Source organism: Sminthopsis crassicaudata, chromosome 2 (genome assembly GCF_048593235.1).
Source record: "Sminthopsis crassicaudata isolate SCR6 chromosome 2, ASM4859323v1, whole genome shotgun sequence".
Classification (NCBI taxonomy): Eukaryota; Metazoa; Chordata; class Mammalia; order Dasyuromorphia; family Dasyuridae; genus Sminthopsis; species Sminthopsis crassicaudata.
This window is the reverse complement of record NC_133618.1, coordinates 434,523,914-434,551,316: the sequence shown is the minus strand read 5'-3', so window position 1 is coordinate 434,551,316 and position 27,403 is coordinate 434,523,914. Positions and strand designations below refer to the sequence as shown.

General features: G+C 33.3%; 1 protein-coding gene across 20 annotated transcripts in view; it reads right to left on the bottom strand.

Moving 5' to 3' along the window:
* NSD1 (nuclear receptor binding SET domain protein 1) overlaps positions 1-27,403 on the bottom strand; it is a 169,475-nt gene that overhangs the window by 81,204 nt on the left and 60,868 nt on the right. For 19 of the 20 annotated variants that reach the window (XM_074292236.1, XM_074292227.1, XM_074292226.1 and 16 more), the window contains 3 exons: positions 12,772-12,907; positions 7,753-7,925; positions 185-2,747 (listed from right to left, as the gene is read on the bottom strand). In XM_074292236.1, coding sequence (XP_074148337.1) covers positions 185-2,747; positions 7,753-7,925; positions 12,772-12,907 — 2,872 coding nt within the window. The remainder of the gene's footprint in view (positions 1-184; positions 2,748-7,752; positions 7,926-12,771; positions 12,908-27,403) is intronic. The other variant, XM_074292233.1, reaches the window with a different exon arrangement.

Here is a 27,403-nt window from a genome sequence, read left to right as displayed (position 1 = left end):
TAAAATTTAGACCTTTCTGGAAAAGTGCCAAATTATTCTTAAAGAATATGTATATGGATAATTTTATCCATCTTAACCCTTTCCATACACCTTTTGCTTATAAATTCTCTATCTGAGAATGAAAAAATAATAAGACAAGAAAATAGACCCAAATCTACTTGTCATGCAGTTGTAAAGCTCTTACCTTGTGTGGAGAGCTCAGGCTGTGGAGGAAAATTGGAAAGCCCTGATTCTCTGTGCAGCCCATCACTGTTTGGCTTATCACACACATTCAACTGTGGCACAACTACGTCTAAGTGACCCTCACAATTCTGTTTAATTTCTTCTTCTAGCACCTTAGAAGGGCTAGAAGGCCTATTCTCTGGGCCCTCATTCCCCTCCAGCAGAAAGTCACAAGGGTGTAGGCCCCCAAAGGCACTCTTTGAGTTCTTTTCCCTCCTAGATCTACTGATGCGCTTACTCGTTTTAGCTCTGCTTTGGTTAAAACGCTGCCACCGCTTTTTGGGTGCCACATGGTTTATATCATTAGATTCATCACTGAGGGAGCTTTCACTGTTCATTTCAGAGTCCAGCTCTAGGACTTCCCCATTTTCAAAAGAGGGGCACTTTTCAGGATTTTTATCAGGGTCAGATTTTTTAACCATGGAATCAAAATGGACATCAGAAAAATGTGCACAGTCTTCACCTGTTAAATGTTCCATTAACTGAAGAGACTGTTTTCTTTTCGAATCTGCAGGCCTGCTGCTTAGAGACTTATTTACTGAACCTGGGACATCTTTGCATTCACTCAGTGCAGTCTCAATGGTCATACTGGGTAGCTGGTTTAGCTTCCTTTTCTTTTCTGATTTTAAGTCTTTGCTTTCTACAATGTCTTTTTCTCTTTGTGCCAAAAAGTCATCCTGCAGTTTGGATGACTTGGATCTTGCACAATTTCTCCGAGTAATACAATTTGCTCGACGTTTGCCAGAAGCAGTGAGCTTTCTTTTCTTAGTGAGTAATCCAGTTAAAGATCCAGATGGCTCTCGGGTGAGAGAAGACTCACTCCCACCAGGGTTTTGACAGATTGAATCCTGAATACAATCTCCGTTTTTTTCGGCCTTATGAGTCAGGCTTCCTGAAACTAGGGACTTTGAGCCACCTGCAGCACTGCTGCTGGAAGAGTCTCCAATGCCAGGATTACAATAGGAGACCACATTTTGAGTAGTCATTAGTTGCTGTTCTTTAGTCTTACTATCATGCATATCTTTCAACATCATCAATAAGGTGCTGAATTTGTAATTTGGCTCAATTGGCAAACGACTTTGACCAGATGAAGAAGGAAAAAGTAAAGGTTTGTTTATTTTAGATGAACCAGAGTCACTTATGTCATCATTTAGGGATCTATAAGACAGTTCTTTCAACTCTGATAGAACATGTTTTACAACAGCAGTTTCAATTTCTGCAGAATCTCTGGGTTTCTCATGCATGTTGCTCAGTAGTTTTAGACTATCAAGCTTTCCACTTTTGACAACACAGTCTAAAGAAGACCCTTTTGAATCATTAGAACAGCACTTTAAGCTGAAATCCTCCTCTAAAACTGAGGAATCCACTGCAGTTGGGCTCTCTTTGTGTTTGCATTTTATACTCCTGGCTTTAGGCTGTTTGTTATGTTTTGATTGTAAAAGAGGTTGATTACTAAGCCCACTCTTTATGAAAGCATTCTCATGGGATATGTTTTGTGGCAAGGTATATTTGGTGGAAAGATTGTCGTTTCGAGCGATGATGGGCATTTTGGAATCAGAATCAGCACCTTGAGATTCTTCACTCCCAGGGTCAGGAGTTTTAGTACAATCTAACAAGTGGTCTAGGTGTGAACTAGTTTTTATAGACTTCTTTCTTGCTTTTACCCTAGTATTCTTTGTGCGATACCTGGAATATTGAACCTTCTCATTTTTCTCCATAGGTAACTCACTTTCATCTTTATCAAAAGATCCACTGATTTCTAGAGTACTTTCATCAGACTCAGAACTTTGGTCAACTGGGTCCAGATCACTGTCACTGCTCTCATCATCAGAGGTGGTCCATAAACTGGCTGAATCACTTCTCTTTTCCTCATCACCAGCACTGATATAGCCCAAACGTGGTGACTTTGCACTATGAACCATACTGCGGAGAGGTTTCTTTCTCTCCACAGAACTGCTAGAAATCAAAACACTCTCAGGCAAACCAAGCAGAGAATCACAATTTGAAGTCTCAAACTCTTTTTTCATAGTGGTTTTCCCACGTGAAGAAAACAAGTAATTTGTTGTGGTGGTGTTGGATGCTGCTGTAAGACTGCTTGCTATTCTGCATAGTTCAGTAGAAGCCTGTTTATCGGACACATCTCCAGAAACATAGTTCAGGCCAAGAGTCTCTGTCATCTTTTCCCTTCTTTCTTCCTTATGAGCTTCAAATGGTATGCTGCTTTTTTTAATACTAGTCCTTTTGAGGCTTGTGGATCTCTTTCTGACTCGAGATTTAGTGCACGGCTTTACCTTCTCATCTGAAGAGGTTTCAGAGTCAAAGGCTAGTGATTTCAGGCAGCCATTCAGTACTCGCTCATGCTCCGATTCAGGATCGTTTGTACAGTCCTCAAAAGGCATATCTTCTTCACTGTCTAGTTTCGTTGAAGTTCTGATACGCTTTCTGACCTTAAAATCCTTAGGAATATCTCGCTGCTCAGCAAGTCCAACACTGGCTTCCCACTTACTCAAGATTTTCTTAGGAACCTTAAAATTTGAAAGAGGGAAAGATAAAGAAAGAAGGTGTCATCACACATCAAAGACAGTGGGAAAAAAAAAAAAAAAAAAAAGCAATATCCAAATCTCTGAAATCAAAGTTTGACTTATCCAAGAGGACACAATGAAGGAAGCAAATGAATAATTTTTAATATTATGATCTGCTATGTAAAAATTGCTCTTATATTAATTAGCTTAACTTTTGAAAGAATAAGAAGATAAAAGAAGAAAAAAGTTCTCTTTAAATGTTCTTCATATTTATAATTAAAATTTTAGCTCTAAAATTATGTTAAAATATAAAGAGATTAGGATAGTATGAACATTCATGGGTAGCACAGGCTCTCTTCTTCCCTCAAAACCTCATTCCCTACTCTCTTGTCTCTAGATTCACAAACTTTTCCCATGATTACAGAGCTTATCAACTTTAGATAGAGACTTGCTACCAAGGAAAGAATATTGTTCTAGCTATACAAAATAAAGTGAGGGGAGATTCTTTTTACTACTGATTCAGTGAAGTCAAAGCTATCATTTTCCTTCCATAGTTCTCATATATTACTTACTCTGTTCATCTCCTGCTATGCAGTTTTCCCACAATAAGCTTGAAGTAATTGATAAGCTAAATACTTAGAGAAATATCAAGAAAATTTCTTCCACCTCACTTAATACAACCCAAATGATTTCTTATTCTTCTGTGAATATAAAATGTTTTACCATATGTAATCCATGTGATACTGAAATGCCCATAAAAAGATAAAGCATACCAAGAAGACTATCCTTAGTATTCAGTAATCAAGATGGGGCCAGTGCAAGATGAATCCTCATTAAATCTATTATTATTACGCTGAACACTTCTTTCATAATAACTTAACACCAATGATTACTTCGGAGATTCCTTAGAAAAAATGATGGCTATAAAGAGACAAGAGAATGTACTTACATAGAAAGGTGAAGGTTATCATTTAGAGTAAAAATCCAATTTTTCAACATTACAGTGACCACAACTTGTTATAATTATAAATCATAGAAAAATCTACACACAAATGCCTAAAAATATAAGGGGGAAAAAATCTACATAGGACAAGAGGTGAAAGACTTTACTGATCATTTAATCTAGCTCCCTCTCCTTGAAAATGATATGATTAAAGCCTAAAAACGTCAAGTCTTGTCCAATAGCCCTCTTTGTAGTGGCCAGAAACTGGAAACTGAGTGGATGCCCATCAATTGGAGAATGGCTGAATAAAATGTGGTATATGAATATTATGGAATATTATTGTTCTGTAAGAAGTGACCAGCAGGATGATTTCAGAAAGGCCTGGAGAGACTTACTCAAACTGATGCTGAGTGAAATGAACAGGTAGATCATTATACACTTCAACAACAATACATGATGATCAATTCTGGTGGACATAGACATCTTCAATAATGAAATGAAACAAATCAGTTCCAATAGAGCAATAATGAATTGAACCATTTACACCCAAGGAAAGGACTCTGGGAGATGACTACGAACCACTACATAGAATTCCCAATCCCTCTATTTTTGTCCGCCTGAATATTTTATTTCCTTCACAGGCTAATTGTACACTATTTCAAAGTCTGATTCTTTTTGCACATATATTGTATTTAATTTATACTTTAACGTATTTAACATGCATTGGTCAATCTGCCATCTGTGGAGGGGGTGGGGGGAAGGAGGGGAAAAATTGGAACAAAAGGTTTGACAATTGTTAATGCTGTAAAATAACCCATGCATATATCTAGTAAATAAAAAGCCAAATTGAAAAAAAAAAAAAAAAAAAAAAAAAGTCTTGCCCAAGATAATATAGGTAAACAAGAGGTTATGAGAGTGGGGAGAGGGGGGGAATGGATTTATTCCCATGTTAAGGTTTGTATGAAAAACCCAAATTAGACTACTGCGGTCACTTTCTCAAATGGAGCATATCAGCCAAATTCAGCAAACTCTTCTATTCTATTTATGGGAGAAAGAAGGAGGCAAGGATAGTCCCAAGGCAGATAACCAAATGAATAGTTTAATTTTTCCCTTGGGACAACACAAGCAGAAAAAGTCACAGAAAATACAAGCTGTATTTTAATTTTTAACTACCTAGGTAGTTTTACACAATCTCTAAGAATAAACTTTATGAAACGAGTGTACACTGTTTGCATTTTTGTTTTTTTGTCCCAGGCTATCTTTATCTTCTGAATCCAATTCTTCCTGTGCAACAAAAAATTCGGTTCTGCACACATATATTGTATCTAGGATATACTATAACATATTTTAAATGTATGGGACTGCCTGCCATCTTGGGGAGGGGGTGGAGGGGGAATGTGGAACAGAAATGAGTACAAGGGATAATGTTGTAAAAAATTACCTATGTACATGTACTGGCAAAAAAAAAAAAAAAAAAAAAAAAGTTATAATTATAAAACTAATAAAAAAAATTTTAAATAAAGAATAAACTTTATATTTTGCTACAACTTAGTTTCATATGATACAACATGACAATCAGATAATGGAAGTATGATATGATATAAAGTAAAATGAATTTGGAGTCAAAAGGAATGAACTTAAGATTCTGATTCTACTCCTTATTTAATTTCACTTTCCTTATTCTAATAAGTACATAGGACTACATGACTTCTAAAGTTCCTTTTAACTAAATTCCATGATCCTATGGAATAGAATATGCCCAGAATTTCTGGAGAATCAGAAAATGTCACACTCTGAACTGAAAATAACAAAAATAAGTAAAAATAATGGATGAAATAGCAACCTGTAAGAGTCAACTTTTTAAGAATTAACTTTTAAATGTGTTGTTGATTTAAGGAATCTAATGTATGAGATTATTTCCAATTAGAAACCCAAGGGTTCTTGGTCTGAATTCAGTCTGAAAAAAGCAAAAGTCAGAGCTACAAAGACAAGAGTAATATACCATCATAAATGAAGTTGTTTAGCGAAGAATGAGACTTGTAGACACAACTATCACATCTGCCAAAAAATATACTATAAAATACAAGGGCAGTTAGGTGGCATATTGGACAGCATACAGGCCCTACAGGACAGCATACAGGCACTACAGCAGTGGTACTCAAACTTTTTAATTAGGGAGTCTATCCCTCAGACTGTTTGTTGGAGGGCCAGACTACAGTAAAAACAAAACCTCACACTCTGTCTCTGCCCCTCAGCCCATTTGCCATAACCCGGCGGGCCACATAAACGTCCTCAGTGGGCCTCATCTGGCCGGTGGGCCACAGTTTGAGAACCCCTGCCCTAGAGTCAAGAAGACTCGAATTTCAAATCTGGTCACAGACACTTGGCATTTGCTATGTGACCCTGAACATGTCACTTAATTCTAACCATTTAGTTAAAAAAGAGAACAATATCCTGTAACACTGAATCAAGATAATTCTTCTGTCAGTAAATAATCCCAAATATTAGCTAATTCCTTTTGCTGCTTTAATTTTAGGCTTCCCAAGCAACTTTCTATGAATGTTAACTTTTCTAGGATAACCTACTGAATTGGAAATACAAGCAAATACTTAACATTTCAACACCTCTGGGTATAATCAGAATCCTAGCGAACATGAAAATAACCAAGCATACTTTAACCATGACACTACTGGTAAGATTAAAACAAGGTCCAAAGATCCATAGCTCCGAGCTGTGAAAAGGTGCATTCTACCACATTGTCTTGTGAGAAGTAAAACTATTTTGGACAATTTAAATAGGATGATAGAGAAGGTATTCCCTATGATCTACTTTGGGGAACTCAAATAGTTTTCACTGTATTTAGAGGAAATAAGTACAGGAATTTTGAAAAAGCTTTCCATTTAAGAACCAAGTTTGTTAAGATTTGTGAAGTAGCTAAGAGTATAGGTAAATTAGACAGATTGTCATATCTATGTATGCATATATACATAGCTATCTATTATATATGTACTTATGCTGAAATTTACCCTTTTCTTCCAAAATAACTGTCAAAGCTAAGGGCTTTTAAAAATTTAAGAATACAAAAGAAGGGGGGAAGCTAGGTGGTGCAGTGTATAGAGCACCAGTCCTGAAGTCAGAAGTATCTGAATTCAAATCTGGCCTTAGACACTTAACACTTCCTAGCTGTGTGACCCTGGGCAAGTCACTTAACCCAATGCCCCAGCCAAAAAAAAAAAAAAAAAAAAAAAGAATGAGAAACAAAATGTACCAGTCCAAGAAAACCTACTTTCCCTATTGCACTATCTTCCTTAAAAATCTTTAAAAAACATATTTTAAAATGAGCTATTTAGCAGTGTAAACTGGGCTATATGAGAAAACAAACAAAACTGCTTCTTCCTAATATACTTCGCTGTGGCCCATCCCTTTATTAAACTAGTAATTTCTATAATTCTACTTATGAAGACAATTTTTTTAAAAAAAAACTACAAAATTCATTTGTAAAATGAGAAGCTACAAATCTTATTTTAATGATCAGGCTGTTATCTTTCATGGGAAAATGGCTCCATCTTGTGGACATTTAGGAAAATGCTACTATGACACCAAACTTTTTTCACCTCAACAGACATGAAATCTTCTTTAAAATTACTACCAACAGAAAAAAATATGACCTTGGGTCCTCCACGGACATATAGTGTATGACAGGTCCTCCCCAAACCAAAAAGAAAAGTTCGGTGATTAAATACCTACCTGTTGTGTAAGAACCAGACTAACATACCAGAATTAGCCACAAATTTTTATATTATAGTCAAACTTATGAAAAAGTCTACAAAAGCATAAAGATGCCATGATCTATGTTAGTATAACCATTCTAAAGTAATTATAAATCATCTAACGTATAAAAAATAATTTGAAGATGGATAAATTTGCTTCCACACAGATATTTACAAGTATATTAAAAAGTCCTAGAAAATTTCCTGACAGTTCCATTCAATTTAAATATCCACTCTCCTAAACTTTCAAAGGCTGGGAACTACCAGAACTATTAGAAAAAAGCAAATCTTTTACCTTATGTCTATAGCCTTTTTCTTTCTGTTTGCCTCTTCTCCTTAATACAGGAAGCTCTTCAAACTGATGTCTTCCTTCAAATAGGACAATCGATTTTCCTGCCACCCAGGCTTTTTCAGAAGGATCTCCTAAAGCTTCCACGTAGTATTGGCGATAAGGCCTCTGGCTGGAAACTAGTGAAAGACATGTAACTGTTTTATCTCAAAAAGGTGAATGCTAAGCACAAGAAAAAGATGAAAATTGTAAATAAAAGCTTCATAACTAGTTAAAAATTCCATTTATAAAAAAATTTCAAATAATTTTCTGAGAAAAGCCAGAAATATTCAAGTTAATTATTAAATACCCATTTATAAGTTATTTTTTTCTAGAACTATGGGAGTGAAGTGTCCAGTCTTCAGGGGAAAACAGTTAACTGAAGTAAGTTTACAATCACACATAAATAAGATACAAATGTAGAATACAGATTAAAGCTATAAAAAGTACTAAAGGGGAACTACTCTTGGCCATAAGAAATGGATGGGAATTGGAAGAAAACATTCCAGAAAGAAACAATATTATGAGCAAAAGCTAATATACTGAGAACACAGAATAGTTTACATTGGTTGTACTTATGAACAGTACTTATGAAAAGAAAATAAATGCAGACAAGGGTGACACTAGAGACAAAAGTTCTTTGAATGCAGTGTAGGCAATGGGGAACCACATATTCAAAGCAGGAAATTAAAAAAAAAAAAAAAAAACTTTTCAGTGAATAGGGAAGGATGAGAGAAAACAAAATAAACATCAAGAAAAGCACTGAATAAGAAACTGCTATATATCACAGTATGCAAATGCTACATGACAAAGCCTATACATTGATTCCTTTTACATAGTGCTACATAGCTTGTACTAGTGAAAAATTTCACATTCAGGCAATCATAAACATAAGAAATAATCAGTAATCAATGTATATAAAGCCTAAATGATTTAGTCTTTTATAGCAAAATAGAAGGAATAGAATCATCTTATTTTGTCATAGGATTCAACAGGCAAAAATGGATTTGGTTAGAAATTAAGAATAGAAGAAAAGGTTAAAAGGTACTCCAAAATACCTTGAACTTCTCTTTAGGAAAGCTTAAAACAAATCTAGGATATATAGCCAATCAATTTTGCTAAAATTAAAAATATATGTAAAGAAGAAGTAAAATGAAATTGGAAAAAATATGCTGGAGCCAGACTGAATGACCTTAAACACATGGCTAAAATACTTGAACTAATAGGATTATTCTAGGATGAATAGATGTAGGTGAACAACAAAGATAAAGTGAATATAAATAATATTTATGCTACCCTTTTCATCTAACCACAAAGTTATATCTCTTCCTTCTCAAATAATATTTTTAATAAATATTTTCTGAATATCTGCTAATATGGCAGAAGGTGAAAAGTAAGGATAATTAAGAAAGGGGCTCTACTCTCAAGCAGCTTAAAATGCAGTAGATAAAACAAAAAGTACAGAAAAATCTCTACAAATGTTATAAATGCTCTGCTATGATAAAGGAGAAAGAAATTAAGACTAGATGGGAGAAATATAGGAAGGCTTTAAGAAAAGATCTTCGAGGCTTTGCCTTAAAGACTGGAAAAAAAAAAGTTATAAGAAGCACTGATTAGGCGGAAAAATCACAACAATACAGGCAAAAGAACAAAGGTGTTATGTTATGGCAGCAATGGTATGTGCAAAGAATAGGTAAAGTGAAGTTCAAAAACAGCAAGGCGACAGGGAGTAAGGCCAAGTTTAAAGAATTTACTTTCCTTAGTAGGCATCTACTGACCATTCCAGATCAAGTGGATTAATGATATAAGAAAAATTAAAGTGAGGGAGGGAGGAGAAACTAGAGGTAGAAATTATTGCAATAAGTTAGTGGTAAAGCAGAAGCCAGAATGAGAAAGGTTGAATAAGACATGAAGTACCATGGGCACATAAATTAAGGTCTAGAGAAAGTTTATTTAATTTAGGGAGACCAAAACATTGCAGAAAGAGGTAGTAAGCCAGGAAAGTTAAAATGCAAGAGAAAGAGAATATATTCAAAGGAGCAAAGCTCTGGGTGACATAGAAAGTAAACCAATCAAAAGCAATTGGTGATAGAGTTAGGCTTGTGGGAGGAGATAAATAGAATAGAAAAATGCTGAAGTATCTTTGTAGTTGAGAGCTCAGTATGAATAGCCTTAATCTCAGTAAAGTTCAAGGCCAGATCATGTGATCAATAGGAACATTATGTCTAGACTTACTCTTTAACATATACTAAGCTGATAGATGAATATCAAGATTATTGAGCAATAGTAAGAGCATTTGAGAACAAATATTTGCAGTGGACCAAACCATCACAGTATATATGAGGCAACAAAAATTATAAGCAAAAGAGTTTAGAGTAAGGAAATTTGAATTCTAGTCCTTGATTTGCCATTAAATAACTTTCCTGGTCATGTGCAAGTTATATGCTCTTGATATATCATCTCTAAGGTTCTATTCAGCTTTAAAATTCTATGATTATTTATTGCCTACTATGATAAAATCAACAAATATTTATAAGAAGCTTTTGAATCCCTCAGCCTCTTAGGTTTCTCATCCATAAACTATAAGAATGGACTAGATGGCCTCTAATATTCCATCCAGTTCTAAATCTACAACCTTATGATCTATGGAGAATAGGGACAAACTATGAAATGACATTTTCTTTTTTATTAACTTGACAGTAAGGATAATTCTATTTTCACAAAATGACACAAAGTGGGACCATCTAAACACAAGACAGGAGATACAATGTATAATGATAGTTGAATCAATTATTCTATTTTTTCTATAGTTACATTTTAAGCAAAAGGAATCCAAACATGACAACTCTGAAAAAAATTAAACACACTATTTCTTTTAAAAAGTAATGAAAAATTCAAAGATAATCTCCACTGCAGATACAAACAACTATAATTATTTCCAAAATCTCCATATCAACTGAAATAGTAGACACACAGACAGAATTCATGTTTAAAAAAAGAAAAAAAAAATCAAAGATAGTTTTAAAGAACAATTGCTTATTTCCTCATAATGTAAATTAATTAGCTTTGTGATCTTGGACATGTCACTTCTCTGGATCTCAGTCTTCTTGCCCAGAAAATGACAAAGTCATTTTTAGATGATTGCTAATGCTCTTTTCAACTTTTACATTCTATTTTCTATATCCCTACTAACTCTGCTATTCTAAGAGACTGTTAAAAGGTCCTAGGCAGTTCTAACCATTTAAAATTCTAGGATCCTTTTCTTCTCTAATTTTCTATAAGTAGTCTCCTAAAGATCTGATTATGTTTAGCTGAAATGAATGAAAAAAGCATATAGTTTGTAGAAAAAGAAAGCAAAAAAAATTTTAAGCTGGATTATTTCTTATTATGTTTTTAAAAAACAAATCAGAGTGGGGAAATCAGGTTGAGCAGTTAGCAGTCTTCTGAAGAACTAAAACCTTTTTAGTGAAACAATAAGGGAAATCCTTATAAGCCATTTAAGAGCATGGTTATACAAATATGAAAATGGCTTCAAATTTTAAATTTTGTAGGCATTACTTTGCCACAAACTACAAATTCAGTCGCTAAAAGCAAGCTCAAACTGAAAACAGGAAATGTTTCATCCAGAAAAGGGATTTCTTGTGTCTTTATTTCTACTTTCAAATCTCCCACCATATTTTCTGATTCGTTAAAAACTATTTTTTCTAAGCTAAAACATTCCTAAGAGAGCTTGAACACTTAAATTGAAAAATGATAACTATAATAAAATATGTCTTCAGCAACCAAAAGAGTAGTTTAAATGGCCATAAGACAAAATCAAGGGAACATAAAATGCAAAAAGTTTTAGAATAATATTAATTTTTTTCATATAAGTGGGAAACACTTTGAAAGGATCCCTTTTAAGCTAAGCAGATTTTTATATCATTTTTTTCTTTGGCTAACATTCTACAATTGTCTCTGGTACAAACTAGGAAAGCAGACACAATTTACTGTATCTGCATATATACCACACACATGGTTGGGGTAAGGAAATAGGGTGGAAGTACTGCAGTGTTATCAAGTAAATCTACAACATGAAGTTAATAGAATTATAGGACATCACTGGGAAGATATAGTAGTGATCATTTAGTCTAACCACTTCATTTTACAAAGCAGAAAATTGAGGCCGAAAGAGAGGAAGTGTTCTGTTTACAATTAAGTAAAGTACAGGAGCTAGTTATCTGAACCCAGATCCTACCTCTAAACTTAGTTCTCCTTCAAATATTATACTATATTTGATTCACAGTTCTTAGGAACTTAAGTATGAAATATTAGTATAACATTCTGAACAGATCAATTAAAAACTGCTCAAAAACAATTATACTAAATGTTGACCTGAATACAACTATTTCAAGGGTATAACTCTTGAGATTCAATATACTAAGACACAAAAAACATAAAATGCTGATTTGATTAAAGTGGGTTATGTATGTAGGAAAAGTGAGGTGTCAGTTGACAATGACTACCTAGTTGTGTAACCTCACAGATGTCACCTTACCTATAGACAGGTACAACAGAATTTATTGGACAGTATTCAGAAGACTGAAGGGGTAAGGGGCTGGTTCCTAACTCCCATACTTACCAGTGATGTGTCACTTCTCTTTATCTATAAAACGGGGATTATAATATTTGCAATACTTATATTATAGGGTGGTAGGTAAGGACTTTAAAAGCCTTAAAGCACTATCTATATAAATGTAAGGCTGTCATCATTATCATCATCTTTGAAACCTGCTTTCTGTAAGTGAAATAATGCTTTGGGTTCTATTCACAAACTCAAATATTCTTTTAATTATCTTTTTAGTGGGAAAACAATAGATTACCATGACAAAATTTCATTCATGAAATACTAAGAAAACATTTCTTAGCAAACTATACTTGTAGTTTAAAAGTGCAAATTCATCAGTCTGTAGAAAACTGCCTTGTAAAATCAACTATGGGCATTACCTTTCATTTTTGAGTGAGTGTTCATTAATGGATCGCAACAAATTCTGCTGGGCCACCATGGACGTCTGTTGAATTTTGCCCAGACAAGTTGTCCAACTCCGTATTTCAAGGGAGCAGGCTTTTTCTTGGGTTGACACTTTGGACAAACAGAACAGGGGCAAGTCAATAAGATGGAAATCCTTTTACAAAGACACTACTGAAAATAAAATATGAATTAATATAACCCTGCCAGGCTTAAATTTCAAAACATAATTATGTGACACAGAACAATACATAACCTATTTGGTTCATAACAATAATTATGTTTCAATATTTAAAAGAACTGTAATTTCATTTCATATGGGAACTACCACCTGCACCCCACCTCTTAGTAAATGGTAACCTATTTACATCTTTTTTTTAAGGGCCTTTAAGAAAGTTCATCACCTTGCAACCAACTTGGTGACCAGATTCTCCAAACTTAACCTGGGACTTATAATTTATCATTAATACCATGTGTAATAGGTAGCTAGATGGGACAGTGGATTGTGTACCGGTCCTGGAATCACAACAACCAAAAGGAACGTAATTCTGCCCTCAGACAATTACTAGCTATGTGACCTTGGACAAGTCACTTAATCCTGACTGCCTGTGTCCCCCGCCCCACCATATATGTATATAGCTTAATCAGATTTGTCATAGTCTTCCAAGAATCCAGAGTTACTTCCATATCATTATTAAATCTAAATACATATTTTAAATAATCAAGCAATACTTTAGCTAAATGTAGGATATTTTACAGAAGCAGAAATAAGTTTGAATACTTGTCTAGCACAGCACTGTAATAAATATAACTTTTGGCTCTATTGGGAAACTCAAATATTCTTTTAATTATCTTTTAAAAGTAAAGAAGCAGGGGGCAGCTAGGTGGAGCAGTGGATAGAGCACCAGCCTTGAATTCAGAAGGACCTGAGTTCAAATGTGGTAGAAGACACTTAACACTTCCTAGCTATGTGACCCTGGGCAAGTCACTTAACCCCAGCCTCAGGGGAAAAAGAAAAAAAAAAAAAAAAGTAAAGAAGCAAAACTTATCTTTGCACAAACTTTGATGCTTATATCACTGAAAAAAATCACATTCCAAAAAAAGTCAAAATATAATGTCTAAGTGATTCTGTTCTCTTCCTCGAGAGTTTTTACTGAGCAGAACCAGGAGAACATTGTACACAGTAACAGTAACACTGTACAATGATCAACTATGACAGACTTTGTTTGCTCTTTTCAGTAGTAACACAATGATCTAAGACAATTCCCAAAGATTCATGATGGAAAATTCTATCCACATTTACAGAAACAACAATGGAGTATGAATGTAAATCAAAGTATACCGTTTTCATTCCCCCCCCCCCCCTTTCTCATGGCGTATCCCTTTTATTCTGATTTTTCTTTACCAAAATGACTAAAATGGAAATATGTTTAACATGATTGCACATGTATAAGCTATTATCAGATTCCTTGCTGTCTAGGGGAGTTGGGAGGAGATGGGAGGAAAAAAAATAAATCAGAATCTTATAAAAGTAAATGTTGAAAATTATCTTTTCAAATAATAGGAAAAAATAAAATACTAGTAAGTGGAAAGTTTTTGAAACATGCATTCAAAGATCCAGCCCTAAAGTCTAAACAAAAACCAAAGAAGAAATATCCAGCCTTTCACAAAATGATCTTAAACATGAGAAGTTTAATATTCTAGTATTAGAAAACATGGGGATCTATTCTTCATTCCAACAGGGAAATTCTGGTACTTCCAATTTCAAGTAATGAGTAAAACATCTCCAAGAAAATATGATGAAATAGATGCGCAAGTTTCTAGGTAAACCCACATGTTACTAAATTCCAATTACTTTCCAGCCTTAAATTACAAAAATATACTTCATTTTTTCTAATTTTAGATAAAGTTTTATAATTCCTCCAAAATTCTAAAGTTTTAGTCTATGCAACTTACTATAGTCAACAGTGGAGACCTGTGAGAAACTCTGTGACTATATTAAAAGAAAGGAAATGATGGTAAAAAGGAAGAGAGACAAAAAGTTTTGCATTCATCAAATCTTTATTATACCCTAAATATGGCCCACAAAATATTCCAGTGTGTACTCAAGCTGTCTGATTACTCCTGAAAATACTCTAAAGAAATTCCTTTTAAAAATTAATCTGGAATCAGTGACTCAATGAAAAACTGCAGTAATTTTTTTCTCTTGTTGTTGGAATCAGATTCTAAAATGAAAGTAACTTATACAGGAATCCTCTCTACAAGATAATGGCCAGTTGATCATCATTTCCCTCTCCTCTTGAACATATGTAGTAATAGGAAGCACTACAAAATGCTGTTTTGAAACATTTCTCAATAAGTATTTATTAATTTATTATTAAATAAATGTATATTAATGTGTGTTACATATAAGTAAATAAATTATGTAAAATAAAAATTATTAATTTATTAAGTGATTACTATGTGCTAGACAATGTGACAAGTACTGAAAATACAAAGAAAGGCAAACAATAACTCCTTAAGAAATTCAGTCAAATCTCAGATTGGCTGTGACAGGAAAAGATGATAAATGTTGGAGGGAATTTGGGAAAACTAGGACATGGTTGGTGAAGTTGTAACAAGATCCAACCATTAAGAGAGCAATTTGGAACTATGCCCAAATGGCTACGAAACTATGCATACCCTTTAATCCAGCATTACCACTTACTGAGTCTGTATTCCAAAGAGATCTCCAAAGAGATCACAAAAGAGGGAAAGGGACTCATGTACAAAAATGTTTGTGGCAGCCCTTTTTGTAGTGATAAGGAACTGGAAATTGAGTGGATGCCTCTCAGGTAGAGAATGGCTGAATAAGTTATGACATATGAATGTAGTGGAGTATTTGGTATGATCATCAAGCAAAACTGATGGTTTCCAAATATAAAATTGATCAGATCATGGGACTTAAAGTAGAATAGAGGCCCTGAAAAGTTAAGAGACTGAATTATTGGTTACAGAGAAGTTAAAATTTGAATCCAGGTCCTAAGGCTCCAAATCCAGGAAACGTTCCTCACTATATCTCACTGTCTATTCAAATCCTGGCTCTACTCTTATTATCTGTATGACTGAAGGAAATCACTGAACTTCTTGGTCCTCATTTTCCTCATCTGTAAAATAAAAAAGGTGTGTGGAAAAGAGTTAAAGATTAAATCATCTCAAATCTCTTCCACAATCTTCTAATAAGTCTATTTGCTGTGTCACTTATTCCCACAGGATTTTTTAAACTTTATATTAAAAAATTTAGAAAGGTTACTTATTTGACACACATTTATTTGTAAGTATTTCACTTACACCAAGTCTTGGAAATTACTGTATCAGTGAAATAGAGCAAAGTAAGAATTATGGGAATCTCCCAAGTACCAATTCAAGCCAGAATTTCTGGTATACGGCCAAAACCTGGGGTTTTCAGTTCTAAGTTCCATTTTACAAGTACAAAAACTCAGGGATTGGGGTCATAAGCCTAGACCTGAGGGAAATGGAAAGACAGAGTGCAGTACTAGGAAAAATGACCCCTTTTTCCTTTCTACATTCTCCTCATCTTCCACAAATGTAAATAATGGTTATAGAAACCAAACAAGCTAACATTTTTTTCTCTACTAGCAAAACTTGAGTAAACATAAATCCTTAAGAAAAGTTCTGACTCCCCCCAAAAAATTTTGGTGAAAAAAGCCTATTGTTGAACACAAAGTATTACAGAAATGAATGCTGACAACTATCTTTACATGTATTATGGAAAAATAAAAGTGTTTAAGAAAAAAGAATCTGAAAATAAAAATAATACAATTTTTAAAGGAATTTAACAAACCAACCGAACATCTTGTACTTTATAAAGTTTATTAAACCCATAATTCAAAAAAATTTACTTGCAAGTAAAAGAAAAGGTATCTTGTAGTTCTGCAATCCACAGCAATATTTTTTGAAATATGATTTTCTAACTTCTCAAAAATGTACAGCATATTTACTCTGAGGTCAATGAATTATTAAATAGGAAAAATTAAAAGAAAAGAGTCCATTGTTAAAGTAAGATAACTATGAAAAAAATACCTTATTCCCAAATTATCAAAGATGGCAAAAGATGGTCAACCAAGTCAAGAAATGAAAGGTAGTAAGAGAAGTGAAATAGAGTTCATCTTCAAAGGAAGACACTTTAGTTTAAAAAAAAAAAAAAAAAAAAAAAAAAAAAAAAAAAGCTTCTATTCTAAAGAGTAATGTGAAATGATTCCCTGCCTACAGAGAATTTATAAAAGAATTCAAAAATCAAATTAGAGGCATTGAGGGAAAACCAAAAACAAATAAAATGATAATAATAACCATCCAAGAAAAACTAGAAGAGAAGGTATAGTCTCAAAGACGAAAATAATTCTTTGAATATTAGAATTGGACAAGGGGAAGCCAGTAAAACTATGAGAGACCAAGAAATAACAAAACAGATTATAAAGAATGAGAAACTTCTTACATGCCAAATAACAGATCTGAAGAACAGAACAAGAAGAGAAAATAATTGGACTGCCAGAAAATTGTGACCAAAAAGAGATCCCTGACACAAGAATGCAGGAAATAATCCAAGAAAATTGTCCTGGAGTGATAAAACATGAGGGGAAAAGTAGAAATTGAAAAAAAAAAAAAAAAAATCCATTGATCACCACCTCAAAGAGATCCTTTGTGAAAAACACATAGGAATATTATTGTTAAATTTTGAAACCCCCAAATCAAAGAGAAAATTTTGCAAAAAACAAGAAAAAAACAATTTAAAAACACTGGAGCTACAATCAGAATTGCACAAAACTTAGCAGCTACAATAAAAGATTGCAGTTCCTAGAATCACATCTACCAACAATTAAAAGAACTAGGCCATCAGCCAAAAATATCATATCCAGAAAAATTATAATTCTGAATGAGAAAAAATGGACATTCAATGAATTTGCAGATTTTCATGACTATCAACCAAACATGAACTTAGAAAATTTAACACATAAGAGCCAATATCAAAGATCAATTTTTTAAAACTTAAGATGGACAAACTGTTCAGTTTTTTACATGGGCAAAATATACCATTTGTTTAATCTTTACATCAACAATAGGGCAGCTCAAAAGATTGGCAGAGTTATGGTTAAAATATTTAAAATGTTATACAAATGAGATGTAGAGAAAGAATAGACACAAAGACATTAGAAGAGGGAGGAAAGCTTGTAGTTCTGAAAACCAATTCACATCGGGAATGGGTTCAATAGCCAACACTACATATACCATGAAGGGCATAGCTCCCTCCAACAAGAAATAGGGGTGAAGGATGGGTATATGGGGAAGCAAAAGGGTAAGGGAAGAAGACAGGGGAGTGATCTATGCATGAAGAAGACAAGGGAATGAGAGGAGGTTAAGTAATAGCAAGGCAAGTTATGTAGCAAAATTTAATAAAAGAGGTAAAAGAGATAGGAAAGACTATGTACAGAGGGTAGAGGGTCATGTGTGTATATATATCTACATATGTATACATAATTATCTTAACTGCAGCTTGATGGAAATGGGAAGGGAGGGATGAACGGGAGAAAAAAAGAATAAAGTGTGCAGTAGAGAACCAAAAAACAATTTATAAGGAAGTAAAGAAAAAACTGACATAATTTCTTCTACTAAAATATAATATACTTCCTTGATCTGGTAATTTGTTATTATATATTTTACATCCTCCCTGATGTTCTGCTGGGCACATGGCAATATTCTCTTTTGTTTTGCTTTATAAAACTTTTCTGTCTTTTTTTCTTACTGTTTTTTTTTTCAAATGAAATAAATTTCAAAATTAGGAAAAAAAAAAAAATGAAATGGAGGTTAGAGCCAGATAAGTAGATGTAAGAATCATGAGCAGAGAAATAATAATTAATATATGGGACCAGAGAAGATCACCAAGCTAAATAGTGTAAAGAAAAAACAGCCTAGGATATAAGTCTGGGGGGGGTCACTTATGATTAGTATGCATAACCTGGGTGGGAAGCCTCTTTTAAGATTTTTCAGTAACTCCTTACTTTCTTTCCTAATCCCAGGGGAGAGCTTTCCCCTGAATCATTTTAACACTAAACAGCACATACACTATGTAACATAGTATTAAATGATCTGGCTCCTACTGCTTTAAATTACTGTTTCATTTATCTTTAACTAGAAAAGAATCTCCTTTGAGGTAGAAGCTGTGTGTCAGAATTGTCCTATATTCTCAGTGACTTAAGTACCTAAAAGTCCTAATATGTGATGATAAAGACTCCAAAGAGAAGGAAAGAGGCATTATCATCCAAGTAAAAAAGATATGTTCAGATGAATCAAGATCTGTCCCTCCCCCTTGCCCCCCATGTAGTGATTGCAGTCTGGGGCAAAAATCTAAGAAAATACAACAATACAATTAAATAAAAAAAAAGAAAAAAAGAAAAAAGAAAAAAAAAAAAAAAAGAAAAAAGTTGGTGATGATAAAGAAAGGTTACTACATAATATGCTGTCCTAAAAAGTGCTTAAAAATCTGCACTGACATTAACTGTGTAATCATGAAGGGGTCACAACCTCTCTGAGGCTATTTTTTCATCTTAGAAGTGGAAAAGAGCCTATCTTAAAAAACATTAGGAATTTAGGATTTTCTTTCTCCACAAAGAGTGAGAAAGGGTTGGGAAGATGGATTAAAAAAAAAAATTGTACTAAAAGTACAACTATCAAAATTTATTTTTTAAAAAAAAGTAGGGATAGCTAGGTGGCATAGTGGATAGAGCACCAGCCCTGAATTAAGGAGGACCCGAGTTCAAATCTGGCCTCAGACACTTAACACTTCCTAGCTGTGTGACCTTGGGCAAGTCACTTAACCCCAGCCTCAGAAAAAGGAAGAAAAAAAAAAAAGTACCTCAGGTTAAGAATTCCTGCTTTAAGTTCTGTACTTCATGAAGTACAGAAGTGCAGACCTGTGTCAGTAGTTACTTGGCTCACAAGGAGTTATTTAATCCAATATAATCGCAGGTTTGAATCCCTTCCCTACTTTGCCATTCTACCCTAACAACTGAAAACCAAAGATAATAAACCATCTTTTAGGCTCCTCATCACAAACCAGAAAATCCTTTTAAAATTTTAACTTGGGGGGGAGGGGAAGGGGAGCCCATATTCAAAACCAAAACAAAAATAACATCTTTTACTAATGTCTCTCATTTACTAATATTGGTTTAAAAAAACCTTTAACCTCTCTCTTTTTTTGGGGGGAGGGCATGGGGGGGTGGATAAAAGAAAAGGAAATTCTGCCAGACTTTGTTTTAGAAAGATATTTCATGCCATTTGGAAATTCTCTTTCTTTCATTTTTAAATAAATTTCATTATGTAGTCAGAGTGAAGGACAACCCAAGAGCTATATGCTACACCAGTATATACAATTTCAATACAGAAAAAAAAAAAAAAAAAAAAAAAAAAAAAAAAAACAAGAAGAGGACCTTCAGTACATTGCCTAGATCCTCTTTGAGGATTAAACTTAGGGGCAAGTATCCCACAAAATGAGATGACATAGAAGGGCTTTGATCTACTGAAGCAGAGAATGACTACCGATAGCAATGCTATCACAGAACCAAATAAAATAATTAAGCATGATTTTATAACTATAAATGAGTTATATAAACAAGGTAAAGAGTAGTAAATAGTGATTCACAAATAGGAAGAAATCTCAAAAACCATCTAATTCAAACTAAAGAATTCTTTCTACAGCATTCTGACAGCCTTTATTTGAAGATTAAAAAAAAAAAAAAAATCCACTTTCTTCCAAAGACCATGCCACTTTGGGGCTGCCATAATTCTGTAAAGGTTTTCTTGACACTGAGGCCAAAACCTCTCTACCTTTTACCCACTGTTCCCAATTCTTCCCAAAAGGCCAAGCATAATAAATTTTATTAATTTCCAACATGACAACCTCTCAAATAGTTGAAAAGACTTATATTTCACTTAAATTACCTCTTTTCTAAGCTAAAAATCTCTAATTTCTTTAGTTGATCCCTCACATGGTATATTATCTTTAGTCTCAGCTTTTCTAGAAAGATTCACTAATTATTCCCAGGAATTCAACTAGAACAGGGTCTTAGGACATAAATACTTCAATTCTTCCACCAAAGTCTTAGTCCCATTTTTCCGTAGGGGACTTCTTTCTCAACTTGAGGTCTCAAAACATTGACAAGTTCTCCCAAGTATGAAAGCTTTAAATATGGTCTTTACAAGGGGCTAATATGTCTATTTTCCAAAAACCTGATTACCTAAGTGCAGAAAAGGTTTTAATAGAAGGTTTAACTAAAAAAAAAAATAAAAAAATAAAAATAAAAAAATTGATGATTCCAATTGAGCAATGATGGAGAGAATCAGCTATACCCAGAAAAGGAAAACTGGGAAATGAGTGTAAACTGTTAGCATTTTTTGTTTTTCTCCCCAGGTTATTTTTACCTTCCGAATCCAATTGTTCCTTTGTAGCAGCAACAACAACAACAAAATTCGGTTCTGCACATATATATTGTACCTAGGATATACTATAACATATTTAATATGTATGGGAATGCCTACCATCTAGGAGAGGGGGTGGAGGAAAGTAGGGGAAAATTCGGGAATACAAGGGATAATGTTGTAAAAAATATTATAATTATAAAATTAATAAAAAAAATTGATGACATTTTTGGCTTATAAAAAAACCTCCACGTAACATTTAAAAACATAAAGAGTCTTACATAAGAACAAAAAAGTTGAGTTCTATCAGATTAGAGATAATTTTAGTGCTAAAATTTTTGTTCCACCATAAAACACTTTTACTTTAATGAAATCTTAGAAAATAGGATTTGGGGTTCTCTAGGCATCAATTTTGTGAAGATATGAAAATTCAGTTCACAATATTCAACACATTTCTTAAAACCAATTTTTGAAGTGGCACAGATCAGTAGAGACTTAAAGATCAGAAAACTGTCACAACACTGGGGACCTAGTTCTCAGTTTATTTATCGTTGAGAAGAACTCTTTTAGAATAAATCCCTCATAAAATGACACAATGCAAAGGACATAGATTGCAACCCTCCTAATAGTTTGATGTGAGAGGTATCCCAGTTTTAACATATGTAAAAAGTCACAAGTAGTAAGATCATAAAATCATGGACTAAGAACTAGAATAAACCTCATTTTTTACAGATGAGACAAAGGAGACTTGGAAAAATTAGATGATTTAACTAAGTTCATAAAAGTAATGTTACAGATCAGGGAATTAGTTTAATTACAATTAGAATGCTAATTCTACACTCCAAATGCAACTTTCCACTATATGAAGATAACTCATCTTCTTTGTTCCAAGCATTCAACTTAGAGCAAAGCTCTGAAAATGTAGTGTTTGCACTTAGTGGTCCTTTGTATAACCTGTCCCTTCAAATCCTCAAGTTTTGATTTTATGAATATGCCTAAAAGGTTGACATTTTCATGGTTTCACAATTCATTTCTAAGGACAAGAGAGTCTTTATTATAGAGCTAGGTCCTCTGATACCCTCTAGTCCAATTCTTCACTTTGTTACTATACTCTCATTATGTTACATACTCTCTTTCCACTAAGTGCCATTAGCTGTTTAAATTGAAAAGCTTGAAATGAAACATTTTGGGATTGAGTTAGAGAATGTATGGGCTGAAGTTAATTCTAGAAGCTCAATTTTAACCTCCTTCACTCAAACTTATAAGTCAAAAATATATTAGGCCAGATAATTGCCAATCCTAAGTCCAATTGATATTTTGCCACTTATAAAAAAAATGCTTAATTCATTACCAAAAATATTGGTATTATTATTTAGCAAAGAAAAAAATCTAATATCAAAATGCCAAAAAAAACAAAACAAAACAAAACAAAAAAAACCACCTTGATTTCTATTAACAAGGAACATTTAACAAAAAGTTAGACAAATATATAAACATAAGAATTCCTATTTATCTCCAACCTACTTGCCAAATATTTTACAAAGAACAATGAACCATTCATAATATGCAAACACAACAGTTCAAACATAATCTAGAAATAGATTTCTAGTTATTTATCCAGAAACAGTGATGGATTTCAAAATATCTAATCATACAATTGTTATCCATGTTACCTCTGCAACATAAAAAGTTGGGATAAAAAGTACATGCCATAGTAGTTTAATGGAGCAAACACATATAGACTGCAAAAGAAAGATAAGTGATGAGTTAACATCATTTATTAAATTCAAAGTCTATTAATAAATTATGTTTATAGTGCTTTAATTTGCAATTTACATAGATTATTTGGATGAGCATTACTAGTATCATAATTCCCATTTTACAAATGAAGAAATGGGACTTCAAGAGGTTAAATCAATCATCATTAAACAAGTATTTATTAAGTACTTATTCTTTGCCAAGCACTATTAGAACACTTACATGTTTATGGTCATATAACCAAATGTCAGAGGAAGAATTTGAAACCAAGTCTTCCTGACTTTAGATCCAGCATTGTAAATACTACCAAGTTCTTTTAAAACCATCTATGATACTTCTATTGAATACTTTATGCTTCAAAGTAGTTTAGCCCTAGTAAGAACCACCAAATTCAAAGCATCTTACTAATGAAACTTTAAAATAGACTGATTTTTCATATGAGGGTAAGCTTTAAAGGCCAAAAAGATGGCTAAGAGCAAATTTCATTTCAACGCATAAAGACTATTTAGTAAGCCTACCACCAAAAGAATTGTGGATCTCATGAAATATTAAATACAAAAAGTAATTTGTAAATTAAGTTACTGGAAAATACTTCAAGAGATAGGATCCAAAAATCATTGCTTTTTCTTCTCCACAAAACCAAAGTGTTAGTCTAGTCAGAAAACTCAACAACAGAGTGAACTTATCAAAACTGAATCAAGACATCATGTCTGAGCACAGATGTAAATACCTCCAAATCAGAATTTTCTCCCAAGTGCAATGGTATTGCAGTCCTGAAGAGATTAGGATGGCCCAAAATAACCAGGCATGTGCTTCCTTCTTCTAAAAGGGTTTAGGTATAGTAGTCCTATATATTGGGGACTAATGTAGAAGGGCACTTCAGAAACTGAATAGGAGCTTCAAAAAGGCATTAATTTTCACCCGTCATGTGCTACATATTGATTAAGAATCTGAACAACTAAAGTTATCATCATTCTGATCTTTAAGGTTTTAAGAAAATAGCAATTACTCTAGCCCAACAGCTCATATGAACATCCTTCACTGTTATCATTTTCCTATCACTAAAACTCAGAATCTACCAAGTGCTTGATTGTTCATACACCAGTAAGGAATGAGAACAAAATGGAAAATTTAAATAATTGCAAGACAAGTTACAATTAGATCATGATTAATGAATACTGATATAATGCAAAATTTTATTTAGTGTTAATTATAAAATACCACGTTGAATTTAATAGAAGCCAAAATTCATAATGCAACACTTGAATAAAGGGCCAATATGCTATCAGTTTGTATTTGCTTATTACCATTTGTGGATGTGATATGATACTACTGATCATTTTATCAACAGATGTATTAACTTTTTAAAGATACTGATTAAAATGGACAAAAGGGAAGAAAAATTCAGATGGATATATTGCTACCACAAAAAAGTCTTGTTATTACAATAGAATAAATATCTAATATAACTGTACAATATGAACACACTTAGATTAACTCTAAAGTAGGACAAAATGTCAGAATGCCTGTTATCAAAAATATTACAAAACATGCAGATGAAATAAAAGACTAAGTTCCCATCAGTTATTTGTGGTTTTCAAACAAAGACAAGTGAAAAAAATGTTACAATAGAAATGGAGAAGCTACATTCCTCCTGGCATGGCTGTCATTCATGCGTTTAAGACAGCAAACAAAATAGAGGAGAGTAAAAAAAAAAAACTTTTACTAGAAGTCTTGGTTGGCTGGACTGCTTTAAAAACTAAGTTCAATTGCATAATGGCAGCCAGGTAGTATAGAGGACAGAGCACTAGACTTGAAGTTAAATCTGGCCTCAAAAATTTACAAGCTGCGTGACCCTGAGCAAGTCACTTCACCTATTTGCCTCAGTTTCTTCATCTGTAAAATTATAATAATCACACTTAACTGTCAGGATTGTTGTGAGATCAAATGAGATGATAATCATCAAGCATTTATCAGTGCTTGGTATGAAGCAAGTGCTACAAAAATGTATTATTATTATTATTATTGTTAAAAATTACTGTAAAGGCAGTCAATACAGATGAGGCAGCTAGGCAGCTAAGTATACTAAAGTTTGGAAGAAAATAATCAAAGGTGGATAACACTGATTTTTAAAATGGATGAAACAGGCTTATTCTGGGAAAGGACACTTTCTAAAACTTGTATTTCTAAGAAAGAAAAAAATTCAATATAGATTTAAATTGTCTAAGTATGAAGTAACCCTTTTATTGGGAAATACAGAAAGCGATTTAAAATTAATACCAAATTTTTATGTATCTCAAAATCCTCTCACTCTGAGAAGATATAACTGATCATTTCCACTTTTTTGATGATCAAATAAAAAATGGGGGATCAGAGATGTTTCTGAAAACTGGTTTTCAACTGTTAAAAAAAATTACAATAAGGATAATGTTTACTAATTCTAGAGCTAAATGATTCTAGTATCATGACCCAGATCCACATAACTACATGATCTATTATGTGAGAATGTGAATGTAATGATGGATAATGAGGAAGTGGATAAAGCTCTCAATCCACCAGGGATGTAAAAATTTAAAGAAAGAGAAGATATTTCAATCTAAAACTGCTAAAATATTTTAAATGTCAATAATGACTTTTTTTTGGGTCATATCTCTATTCAGGAATCTTTTTTTTTTAATTTTGCTTTCTCAGATAGGTGGGGAAAATTTTTCATAGCAAGTTTCTCCAATAAAGGTTTCATTTCTCAAATATTTGGAGAACTGAATATTTTAGAAGGGCAACTTCCCAATTGATTAATGATTAGAGATACAAAAAGTTCCAGAAGAAGCAATTAAAGTTACCAATAGTCACATAAAAAAAACTAAAAGCTCTAAAATTACTATCGAGTAGAGAAATGCAAATTAAAACAACTCTGAGGTATGACACTTATCAGGATGGCTAATATGACAGAAAAGAAAAAAGACAAAGACCAGAAGGGATGAGGAAAAATTGGGACACTAATTACATTATTGGCAGAATTGTGAAGTGGTCCAACTATTCTAGAAAATAATTTAGAGCTATACCAAATATAAAACTGTGCATGCCCTTTGACCTAAGGATATCATTTTACTATGTCCATATTCCAAAACTAGCAAAGAAAAAGGAATCATGTACAAAAACATTTATATTAGCTCTTTTTTGTGGTTGGCAAAGAAGTAGACATTTAGGGAATACCCATCAATTGGGAAATAACTGAACAAGTTGTGATATATGATCATGAAGGAATACTGTTATGCTATAAGAAAGGTTTCATGATGGTTTTAGAAAAAACTGGTAAATCTTATATGAACTGATGCAAAGTGAAGTGAGCAAACCAGAGCAACAATGATCAACTTATGAAAGACTTAGCCACTTTGACCAAGACAATTCCAAAACATTCATGATGAAAAATGCTATCTACACAATTTGGAACTATGTTCAAAAAGTTATCAAACTGTACATACCCTTTGATCCAGCAGTGTTACTACTGGGCTTATATCCCAAATAGATTTTAAAGACAGGAAAGGGACCTGTATGTGCAAGAATGTTTGTGGCAGCCCTTTTTGTAGTGGCAAGAAACTGGAAATAGAATGGCTGAATAAATTGTGATATATGAATATTATGGAATATTATTGTTCTGTAAGAAATGACTAGTAGGATGATTTCAGAAAGGCCTGGAGAGACTTACATGAACTGATGCTGAGTGAAATGAGCAGGACCAGGACATCTATATATACTTCAAACAACAATATTATATGATGATCAATTCTGATGGACGTATATTGTATTTAACTTACACTTTAACATATTTAACATGTATTGGTCAACCTGCCATCTAGGGGAAAGGGTGGGGGGACAAAGGGGAAAAGTTGGAACAAAAGGTTTTTGCAACTGTCAATGCTGAAAAATTACCCATGCATATATCTTGTAAATAAAAAGCTATTTAAAAAAAAAAAAAAAAAAAAAAGCTATCTACCTCCAGATAGACAACTGATCAAGTCTGAGTGCATACTGAAGCATTTTTCACTTTATTTTTCTTGGGGTTTTGGGATATTTGCAACATGGCTAATATGCAAATATATTTTGCATAACTTCACATGAATAATGAATAATGGATATATTGTTTGCATTCCTTGCTTGGGGTGACTGAGCAAGTGACTTGTCCAGTGTCATACAGATAGTAAGTGTTAAGTGTCTGAAACCAGATTTGAACTTAGGTCTTCCTAACTCAAGGGCTGGGGCTCTATCCACTGCATCATGTAGCTACCCTTTTGCTTACATTCTAAAGGGGACAAGAAGGGACAGGAAGGAAGGAGAGAATTTGAAAAAATTAAAGCTTACAATTTTTGAAAAGGTAACTGG